Consider the following 12033-nt stretch of genomic DNA (forward strand, 5'->3'; position numbering starts at 1 on the left):
CATCCTCATCTTCGGCCTCACCATCATCATCCTCGTCTTCGGCCTCACCTTCATCATCCTCACCTTCGGCCTCACCTTCATCATCCTCACCTTCGGCCTCACCTTCGGCCTCACCATCATCATCCTCATCTTCGGCCTCACCTTCATCATCCTCATCTTCGGCCTCACCATCATCATCCTCATCTTCGGCCTCACCTTCATCATCCTCATCTTCGGCCTCACCATCATCATCCTCACCTTCGGTCTCACCATCATCATCCTCACCTTCGGCCTCACCTTCATCATCCTCACCTTCGGCCTCACCTTCGGCCTCACCATCATCATCCTCATCTTCGGTCTCACCTTCATCATCCTCATCTTCGGTCTCACCTTCATCATCCTCGTCTTCGGCCTCACCTTCATCATCCTCGTCTTCGGCCTCACCTTCGGCCTCACCATCATCATCCTCATCTTCGGCCTCACCTTCATCATCCTCATCTTCTGCCTCACCTTCAGCCTCACCTTCATCATCCTCACCTTCGGCCTCACCTTCATCATCCTCATCTTCGGCCTCACCTTCATCATCCTCACCTTCGGCCTCACCATCATCATCCTCATCTTCGGTCTCACCATCTTCATCCTCATCTTCGGCCTCACCTTCATCATCCTCATCTTCGGTCTCACCATCTTCATCCTCATCTTCGGCCTCACCTTCGGCCTCATCTTCATCATCCTCATCTTCGGCCTCACCTTCATCATCCTCATCTTCGGCCTCACCTTCGGCCTCACCTTCATCATCCTCACCTTAGGCCTCACCTTCATCATCCTCGTCTTCGATCTCACCTTCATCATCCTCATCTTCGGCCTCACCTTCAGCCTCACCATCATCATCCTCACCTTCGGCCTCACCATCATCATCCTCATCTTCGGTCTCACCATCTTCATCCTCATCTTCGGCCTCACCTTCATCATCCTCACCTTCGGCCTCACCATCATCATCCTCATCTTCGGCCTCACCATCATCATCCTCACCTTCGGCCTCACCTTCGGCCTCACCATCATCATCCTCATCTTCGGCCTCACCATCATCATCCTCATCTTCGGCCTCACCTTCGGCCTCACCTTCATCATCCTCACCTTCGGCCTCACCTTCATCATCCTCACCTTCGGCCTCACCTTCATCATCCTCATCTTCGGCCTCACTATCATCATCCTCACGTTCGGACTCACCATCATCATCCTCACCTTCGGCCTCACCTTCATCATCCTCCTCTTCATCATCCTCACCTTCATCATCCACATCTTCGGCCTCACCTTCAGCCTCACCTTCATCATCCTCATCTTCGGCCTCACATTCGGCCTCACCTTCATCATCCTCGTCTTCGGCCTCACCATCATCATCCTCACCATCATCCTCATCATCTTCATCCTCCTCAATTTCATCAAAATCCTCATCATCTTGGTCATCTTCATCGTCTTCATCCTCATCTTCATTCTCCTTATCTTGATCCTCATCTTCATCATCCTCATCATCCTCATCCTCATCATCCTCATCTTCATCATCCTCATCTTCTGCCTCACCTTCATCATCTTCATCTTCGGCCTCACCATCATCATCCTCACCTTCGGCCTCACCTTCATCATCCTCGTCTTCGGCCTCACCTTCATCATCCTCATGTTCATCATCCTCATCTTCGGCCTCACCTTCGGCATCACCTTCATCATCCTCATCTTCGGCCTCACCTTCATCATCCTCGTCTTCGGCCTCACCATCTTCACCCTCACCTTTGGCCTCACCTTCATCATCCTCATCTTCGGCCTCACCTTCATCATCCTCATGTTCATCATCCTCATCTTCGGCCTCACCTTCGGCATCACCTTCATCATCCTCATCTTCGGCCTCACCTTCAGCCTCATCTTCATCATCCTCACCTTTGGCCTCACCATCATCAACCTAATCTTCGGCCTCACCTTCATCATCCTCACCTTCGGCCTCACCTTCGGCCTCACCTTCATCATCCTCGTCTTCTGCCTGACTTTAATCATCCTCACCTTCGGCCTCACCATTATCATCCTCATCTTCGGCCTCACCTTCGGCCTCACCTTCATCATCCTCATCTTCGGCCTCACCTTCAGCCTCACCTTCATCATCCTCACCTTCGGCCTCACCATCATCATCCACATCTTCGGCCTCACCTTCATCATCCTCACCTTCGGCCTCACCTTCATCATCCTCACCTTCGGCCTCAATTTCATCATCCTCGTCTTCGGCCTCACCTTCATCATCCTCATTTTTGGCCTCACTTTCGGCCTCACCATCTTCATCCTCATCTTCGGTCTCACCTTCATCATCCTCATCTTCGGCCTCATCTTCGGTCTCACCTTCATCAGCCTTACCTTCGGCCTCACCTTCATCATCCTCACCTTCGGCCTCACCATCATCATCCTCACCTTCGGCCTCACCTTCATCATCCTCACCTTCGGCCTCACCATCATCATCCTCGTCTTCGGCCTCACCATCATCATCCTCACCTTCGGCCTCACCTTCATCATCCTCACCTTCGGCCTCACCATCATCATCCTCACCTTCGGCCTCACCTTCATCATCCTCACCTTCGGCCTCACCTTCATCATCCTCATCTTCGGCCTCACCTTCGGCCTCACCTTCATCATCCTCTTCTTCGGCCTCACCATCATCATCCTCACCTTCGGCCTCACCTTCGGCCTCACCTTCATCATTCTCACCTTCGGCCTCACCTTCGACCTCACCTTCATCATCCTCTTCTTCGGCCTCACCTTCATCATCCTCATCTTCGGCCTCACCTTCGGCCTCACCTTCATCATCCTCTTCTTCGGCCTCACCATCATCATCCTCACCTTCGGCCTCACCTTCGGCCTCACCTTCATCATCCTCACCTTCGGCCTCACCTTCGGCCTCACCTTCATCATCCTCACCGTCGGCCTCACCTTCATCATCCTCATCTTCGGCCTCACCTTCGGCCTCACCTTCATCATCCTCACCTTCGGCCTCACCTTCGGCCTCACCTTCATCATCCTCACCGTCGGCCTCACCTTCATCATCCTCATCTTCGGCCTCACCTTCGGCCTCACCTTCATCATCCTCACCTTCGGCCTCACCATCATCATCCTCGTTTTCGGCCTCACCTTCGGCCTCACCATCATCATCCTCATCTTCGGCCTCACCTTCGGCCTCACCTTCATCATCCTCGTCTTCGGCCTCACCTTCATCATCCTCACCTTCGGCCTCACCATCATCATCCTCACCATCGGCCTCATCCTCATCATCTTCATCCTCCCTAATTTCATCAAAATCCTCATCATATTGATCATCTTCATCGTCTTCATCCTCATCTTCATTCTCCTTATCTTGATCCTCATCTTCATCATCCTCATCCTCATCATCCTCATCTTCATCATCCTCGTCTTCGGCCTCACCTTCATCATCAACATCTTCGGCCTCACTTTCGGCCTCACCTTCATCATCCTGACCTTCGGCCTCACCTTCATCATCCTCACCTTCGGCCTCACCATTATCATCCTCATCTTCGGCCTCACCATCATCATCCTCGTCTTCGGCCTTATCTTCATCATCCTCATCTTCGGCCTCACCATCATCATCCTCGTCTTCGGCCTCATCTTCATCATCCTCATCTTCGGCCTCATCTTCATCATCCTCACCTTCGGCCTCACCATCATCATCCTCGTCTTCGGCCTCACCTTCATCATCCTCATCTTCGGCCTCACCATCATCATCCTCGTCTTCGGCCTCACCTTCATCATCCTCGTCTTCGGCCTCATCTTCATCATCCTCATCTTCGGCCTCATCTTCATCATCCTCATCTTCGGCCTCACCATCATCATCCTCGTCTTCGGCCTCACCTTCATCATCCTCATCTTCGGCCTCACCATCATCATCCTCGTCTTCGGCCTCACCTTCATCATCCTCGTCTTCGGCCTCACCATCATCATCCTCACCTTCGGCCTCACCATCATCATCCTCATCTTCGGCCTCACCATCATCATCCTCGTCTTCGGCCTCACCTTCATCATCCTCGTCTTCGGCCTTACCATCATCATCCTCACCTTCGGCCTCACCTTCATCATCCTCACCTTCGGCCTCACCATCATCATCCTCACCTTCGGCCTCACCTTCATCATCCTCACCTTCGGCCTCACCTTCGGCCTCACCATCATCATCCTCATCTTCGGCCTCACCTTCATCATCCTCGTCTTCGGCCTCACCATCATCATCCTCATCTTCGGCCTCACCTTCATCATCCTCATCTTCGGCCTCACCATCATCATCCTCACCTTCGGTCTCACCATCATCATCCTCACCTTCGGCCTCACCTTCATCATCCTCACCTTCGGCCTCACCTTCGGCCTCACCATCATCATCCTCATCTTCGGTCTCACCTTCATCATCCTCATCTTCGGTCTCACCTTCATCATCCTCGTCTTCGGCCTCACCTTCATCATCCTCGTCTTCGGCCTCACCTTCGGCCTCACCATCATCATCCTCATCTTCGGCCTCACCTTCATCATCCTCATCTTCTGCCTCACCTTCAGCCTCACCTTCATCATCCTCACCTTCGGCCTCACCTTCATCATCCTCATCTTCGGCCTCACCTTCATCATCCTCACCTTCGGCCTCACCATCATCATCCTCATCTTCGGTCTCACCATCTTCATCCTCATCTTCGGCCTCACCTTCATCATCCTCATCTTCGGCCTCACCTTCATCATCCTCACCTTCGGCCTCACCATCATCATCTTCATCTTCGGTCTCACCATCTTCATCCTCATCTTCGGCCTCACCTTCGGCCTCATCTTCATCATCCTCATCTTCGGCCTCACCTTCATCATCCTCATCTTCGGCCTCACCTTCGGCCTCACCTTCATCATCCTCACCTTAGGCCTCACCTTCATCATCCTCGTCTTCGATCTCACCTTCATCATCCTCATCTTCGGCCTCACCTTCGGCCTCACCATCATCATCCTCATCTTCAGCCTCACCATCATCATCCTCACCTTCGGCCTCACCATCTTCATCCTCATCTTCGGCCTCACCTTCATCATCCTCACCTTCGGCCTCACCATCATCATCCTCATCTTCGGCCTCACCATCATCATCCTCACCTTCGGCCTCATCTTCATCATCCTCATCTTCGGCCTCACCATCATCATCCTCGTCTTCGGCCTCATCTTCATCATCCTCATCTTCGGCCTCACCATCATCATCCTCGTCTTCGGCCTCACCTTCATCATCCTCATCTTCGGCCTCACCATCATCATCCTCGTCTTCGGCCTCACCTTCATCATCCTCGTCTTCGGCCTCATCTTCATCATCCTCGTCTTCGGCCTCACCTTCATCATCCTCATCTTCGGCCTCACCATCATCATCCTCGTCTTCGGCCTCACCTTCATCATCCTCGTCTTCGGCCTCACCATCATCATCCTCACCTTCGGCCTCACCATCATCATCCTCATCTTCGGCCTCACCATCATCATCCTCGTCTTCGGCCTCACCTTCATCATCCTCGTCTTCGGCCTCACCATCATCATCCTCACCTTCGGCCTCACCTTCATCATCCTCACCTTCGGCCTCACCTTCATCATCCTCACCTTCGGCCTCACCTTCGGCCTCACCATCATCATCCTCATCTTCGGCCTCACCTTCATCATCCTCGTCTTCGGCCTCACCATCATCATCCTCATCTTCGGCCTCACCATCATCATCCTCATCTTCGGCCTCACCTTCATCATCCTCATCTTCGGCCTCACCATCATCATCCTCACCTTCGGTCTCACCATCATCATCCTCACCTTCGGCCTCACCTTCATCATCCTCACCTTCGGCCTCACCTTCGGCCTCACCATCATCATCCTCATCTTCGGTCTCACCTTCATCATCCTCATCTTCGGTCTCACCTTCATCATCCTCGTCTTCGGCCTCACCTTCATCATCCTCGTCTTCGGCCTCACCTTCGGCCTCACCATCATCATCCTCATCTTCGGCCTCACCTTCATCATCCTCATCTTCTGCCTCACCTTCAGCCTCACCTTCATCATCCTCACCTTCGGCCTCACCTTCATCATCCTCATCTTCGGCCTCACCTTCATCATCCTCACCTTCGGCCTCACCATCATCATCCTCATCTTCGGTCTCACCATCATCATCCTCATCTTCGGTCTCACCATCTTCATCCTCATCTTCGGCCTCACCTTCGGCCTCATCTTCATCATCCTCATCTTCGGCCTCACCTTCATCATCCTCATCTTCGGCCTCACCTTCGGCCTCACCTTCATCATCCTCACCTTCGGCCTCACCATCATCATCCTCATCTTCGGCCTCACCATCATCATCCTCACCTTCGGCCTCACCTTCATCATCCCCAACTTCGGCCTCACCGTCATTATCCTCATCTTCGACCTCACCTTCATCATCCTCATCTTCGGCCTCACCTTCGGCCTCACCTTCATCATCCTCACCTTCGGCCTCACCTTCATCATCCTCATCTTCGGCCTCACTATCATCATCCTCACGTTCGGCCTCACCTTCATCATCCTCACCTTCGGCCTCACCTTCGGCCTCACCATCATCATCCTCACCTTCGGCCTCACCTTCATCATCCTCCTCTTCATCATCCTCACCTTCATCATCCACATCTTCGGCCTCACCTTCAGCCTCACCTTCATCATCCTCATCTTCGGCCTCACATTCGGCCTCACCTTCATCATCCTCGTCTTCGGCCTCACCATCATCATCCTCACCATCATCCTCATCATCTTCATCCTCCTCAATTTCATCAAAATCCTCATCATCTTGGTCATCTTCATCGTCTTCATCCTCATCTTCATTCTCCTTATCTTGATCCTCATCTTCATCATCCTCATCATCCTCATCCTCATCATCCTCATCTTCATCATCCTCATCTTCTGCCTCACCTTCATCATCCTCATCTTCGGCCTCACCATCATCATCCTCACCTTCGGACTCACCTTCATCATCCTCGTCTTCGGCCTCACAATCATCAACCTAATCCTCGGCCTCACCTTCGGCCTCACCTTCATCATCCTCATCTTCGGCCTCACCTTCGGCATCACCTTCATCATCCTCATCTTCGGCCTCACCTTCATCATCCTCGTCTTCGGCCTCACCATCTTCACCCTCACCTTTGGCCTCACCTTCATCATCCTCATCTTCGGCCTCACCTTCATCATCCTCATGTTCATCATCCTCATCTTCGGCCTCACCTTCGGCATCACCTTCATCATCCTCATTTTCAGCCTCACCTTCATCAGCCTCATCTTCATCATGCTCATCTTCATCAGCCTCATCTTCATCAGCCTCATCTTCATCCTCAACTTCATCGTCCTCATCTTCAGCCTCATCATCCGCACCTTCATCATCCTCATCTTCATCATCCTCATCTTCATCCTCCTCATCTTCCCCCTCATCTTCAGCCTCATCTTGTTCAGTCTCATCTTCTTCAGCCTCATCATCCTCATCCTCATCTTCATCATCCTCATCTTCATCATCCTCATCTTCAGCCTCATCTTCATCATCCTCATCTTCTTCATCTTCATCTTCATCTTCATCTTCATCTTCATCTTCATCTTCATCTTCATCCTCATCTTCATCATCCTCATCTTCATCATCCTCATCTTCATCCTTGCCTTCATCATCCTCATCTTCATCCTCATCTTCATCCTCATCTTCATCCTCATCATCCTCATCATCCTCATGTTCATTCTCTTCATCGTCTTCATCTTCTTCTTCATCATCCTCATCTTAATCATCCTCATCATCGACATCTTCATCTTCAGCCTCATCTTCATCCTCATCTTCAGCCTCATCCTCATCTTCATCAGCCTCATCTTCTTCATTCTCGTCTTCATCATCCTCATCTTCTTCATTCTCATCTTCATCATCCTCATCTTCATCTTCTTCATCATCTTCATCATCCTCATCTTCATCACCTTCATCATTGTCACCTTCATCACCTTCATCATCCTCATCATCCTCCTCATCTTCATCATCCTCATCTTCATCATCCTCATCTTCATCAGCCTCATCTTCATCAGCCTCATCTTCATCATCTTCTGCCTCATCATCTTCTGCCTCATGCTCATCCTCCTCATCTTCATCATCCTCCTCTTCATCATCCTCCTCATTCTCGTCTTCATCGTCTTCATCTTCCTCATCCTCATCATCTTCATCCTCCTCATCTTCATCCTCCTCATCTCCATGATGTTACACTCACAGATGCCTCCTATGCCTCAGAATTTATTAACTGAGTCTCAGGTTCCTTCTAAAGCAGCCCAAGTTTCCGGTGACATTTTGTCCTGCTGCTGCTCACGGCTTGTGTGATCCACAGAAACCTTTTCCTGTCTGCAGGCATCAGACCACGGGCTTCAAACTTAGATCTCTCTGCTCGGAATGACTCAGTCACTAAATGCCAAGAGGGGAAGAGGGCTTTGGAGGGAGCTCACCAGGCAGAAATAACTGTTTCCTTTTTCTTTATTCTCTCCCATTCTCATTCTCCTGGTCCGGGGAAAGGAGAAAAACCCCATTGTCGACTTGGTTCAATGCCGTGAGGCTCCAGCATGCTGCACAAACAGGAAGGGGCCGTGCTTTTCTAGGTATTGACTCATGGCAGCACAGTGAATTGTTGCCAACTTGTGCCAGTGCCCAAAAGCTGTGTGAATTCTGAGGGCGAGCAGGATGCTTTGGGAAGAGTCACTGCTGGGCCGAGCTCCTGTGGCCCCATTGAAAACCACACATGGAGCTCAGGCTGCTCTCCAGCAGCACCTCGGATGAATTCTTTGGGTTTTCAGTCTGTTGCCAGGGCAAAGTTTAGCTTCTCACCCAACTCTGTGCACTTGTCTTGGCCTCTCCCTTCTTGGAAAACTGCAAAGTGAGGAGAACAAGGTGAACCACCTGCCCAAGAACAGCAGCCAACCTGCCACTTGGATACCTGAGGTGCAGTTGCCATGGTCTCTATTCTAGATGACCCTCTTTGCTCTGGTTTCAACATGTTGGGCCCTTCTGGTGAGCATCATCTGTATGTTTGCTGTGGCTGCCCCATCCCTGGGATGTTCAAGGCCAGCTTGGACGGGGCTTGGAGCAGCTTGGGATAGTGGAAGGTGTCCCTGCCCATGGCAGGGTGTGCAATGGGATGGTCTTTAAGTCCCTTTCAACCCAATCATTCCATGATGCCATGATTTTTATGCTTGTTACGAGGTCTTTTTTCACATTTATTCTCCTTTCTTCAACTAGCTGGAGGACAACTCTGAAGAAGAAAAGAAAATCCATGACAAGACGAAAAAGGCTCATCCTAGAGCAGAGCGTGACCTCAAAACGACAACTGCCAACCTCAAGGAGCAAAACTTGAAAGATGTTCTAAGGAATTTTCATGCCTTAATGTGTCAGCTGGAGTGGAATTTCCCAGGGTACAAAATCCTACTGGGTGCAGTTGTGCTACGTCACACCTCTGACACCATCAGCTACAGCTGAAAAGTCCCTTAACCGTAAATTCACTGGGAAAATCCACAGTCATCCCAGATCTCTTCAGCATTAACCCAATGACAAGCACAAGTACAGTTCAGTAATTCAGGCAGGCAGAATCAGAAATGCAAGATTTTGTTTCCTAAGTCTTTCTCTGACTCATTGTCTGATATTTGTAATTCATCTTCCACACTCGCCCACATATAAAGTGTGTATAATCACCGGGAAGTTATGAGGCTTAAATGATTCATGTTTATGTAAGGCCTTCTGATCCTCAGACAAAAACTGTTTTAGAATTGCAAAATATTATCACAAATTAGAACTTTATTTTAGTGTCACTATAGACTACTTCAGTGAATGGTCTGCCAGCACTGCTCTGAGAAACCTCCCCATAGAAATTAACTTCCTGGAATACAAATATCCAACTCTATATTATCCAAACCACTAATTTACCTAGTTAATGAGCTAAGTAGCAAAGGCAATGTGTACAATCATTAATACATACTGCAAGCTTTGCTAATTCAAATTCTCCACAGGGAATACAAGATCCTTGTGCTTCAGAGCAAGTCCACCGGGACACTTAAGTGACAGAAGAAAAATGAAGTGTTTTAGTCCTTGAGAACTGCAAACAGGCTCAGCTTCCCAGGCTGCTTGAGCCTTTCTGTGTAGACCAGTTAATGATGGGGTAAGAGGAGTTTCCACAAAGGAAAAAGGGACTCAAGTGCCCTGCCAGTCCCATTAAGGAGACGGGACACTAAATCTCAGCTGTTCACTACAGAGCAGAAACACTAATTTGGCTTAATTCATTCGCTGTAATGTCCTACCTTTGCCACCCCACAATAGGCAGCTTGTGCAGCTTTCACTTTTTGATAAGACTGAGTTGGCATAAAAGATTTATATAGCCCTTTAAACCTACTCTGTTAAAATGGAGCCTGGATCCCATCTCTCTTTAAACCCTTAAATAACAGAACCAGCTGAGATCTAGTATTTATTTTTCCCCAGGCAGATGCTGATGTTTTTTCTACAGCAGATTCTGACTTCTCTATGAGCTTGTGAAACCCCTGGGCTTGGAAACATTTGCCTTTTAGTTTCCAGTGACTGAACAGTTCAGCCAGCTCCGAATCCAGCTTGTCTTGTGTATTATCCACTCACTGGAAATTCCACTGTGAAGTCTGGGAAACTGTGTGCTCACTGCAGATCTCCTGCCATGCTGCTCTGACCAGGAGAAAGGTGGTGTGTTCCAGGATCCTCCTCAGGAAGCCAACAAAGATGTCTGGTAGACTTTTCTATGGACTCTACTGCCCTCCAAGGCACTGTCCCTCTCACTCTGGAAGGAAAGGTGGTAAATCAAGTAAGAAATGAGGCCACAGTTCACAGGATGTGCAGTGTTACCATTCTGAATTCAAATATTTATTTCATCCAACTATTTCAGTGTTCAAATATTTAACTAAACACTCAGCATTTCAACAAAAACTTGACACACAGACCTAGATTGCAGCTATTTCTATGAACAAGCCTCTATTTCCCTCAAGTAACAGAATCAGCTTGATTATATTCCTGAAGGCCAAATTCCAACATCATACAGGAAGCCAATCATCCTGCAGATAACATCAGCTGTCTGCTGAGACACCTGGCCAGACATTCCTGCTTTCTTGGCTCAGTATTCTCAGCCATAGATCTCGCCCAAGAAATAAAATCCAGTTGAGCTGACAAACATAAAGAGAAGAGAGTGAAGAAATTAAGATTCTTGTTCATATTCCCCCAAATTTCTCTCACATCTCCTGCTCACAGACACTGCTGTGCTCCTCTGTGTACTCCAGTCACTCCAGACAGTGAAGAACTGGAAGAAGACCTGGAAGCTGAGGCTGTATTTGAAAAGAATGCTCTGAACCTGTTCTAATGACTAATACAAATTGATAGCATCAATGATAAGGAACATTTCCATTTCAATTCACTTTAGAAATGTGAGCTGATTCATTCTCATCCATATCAGGAGATAGGTCCGTGTTGTCAGACACCTTGCAAGAGGGAAAACAGGTAGAGGAGCTTGTCCAGTGGCACAGAAAGCAGCAAGGTCAGTTCGGGCAGGGCAGGGCCACAGGAAGAGCAGCTGCCATGGCTGGGATAGCAGAGCTCATGGAGATGCCCCACAATGAAAGCAAAGCTGGAGATGGACAAACAGCTCAGGAAGGCAGAAATGGGTAAGCTCAGTGTAAGCATGGAATCTCTGCAGAAATCCAGGGGGAGAGACCAGCAGGGAATTCCTCACCAAACCAATGCAGCCACAGGTGCAGCCATGAGTGCAAAGCAGAATCCAGCTCTCCAGTGGGAGCCGCTGATGCCAGGAAGCAGCTGTTGGCAGCTGATGCTGAACACTGCCCATCCTGGCTGATGGAGCAGGCATCCCCCTCACAAAGGTCAGAGCACTCTGCACTCCCCCGGGCTACTGCAGTCATCCCAGTGCAATTACCTACTGGAATAAACTGAGTTTGCCAGGGAGGGAGGATATCTTGGCCCTTGAA

General features: G+C 49.7%; 1 protein-coding gene across 1 annotated transcript in view; it reads right to left on the reverse strand.

Moving 5' to 3' along the window:
• Positions 1-7428, reverse strand: part of LOC119707109 (uncharacterized protein DDB_G0271670-like) — an 11072-nt gene extending 3644 nt beyond the window's left edge. The window contains exon 1 of the mRNA XM_038151643.1: positions 7297-7428. Within this exon, the coding sequence (XP_038007571.1) occupies positions 7297-7428 (132 nt within the window). The remainder of the gene's footprint in view (positions 1-7296) is intronic.
• Positions 7429-12033: the final 4605 nt, after the last annotated feature.

This window comes from Motacilla alba, chromosome 14, assembly GCF_015832195.1.
Source record: "Motacilla alba alba isolate MOTALB_02 chromosome 14, Motacilla_alba_V1.0_pri, whole genome shotgun sequence".
NCBI lineage: Eukaryota > Metazoa > Chordata > Aves > Passeriformes > Motacillidae > Motacilla > Motacilla alba.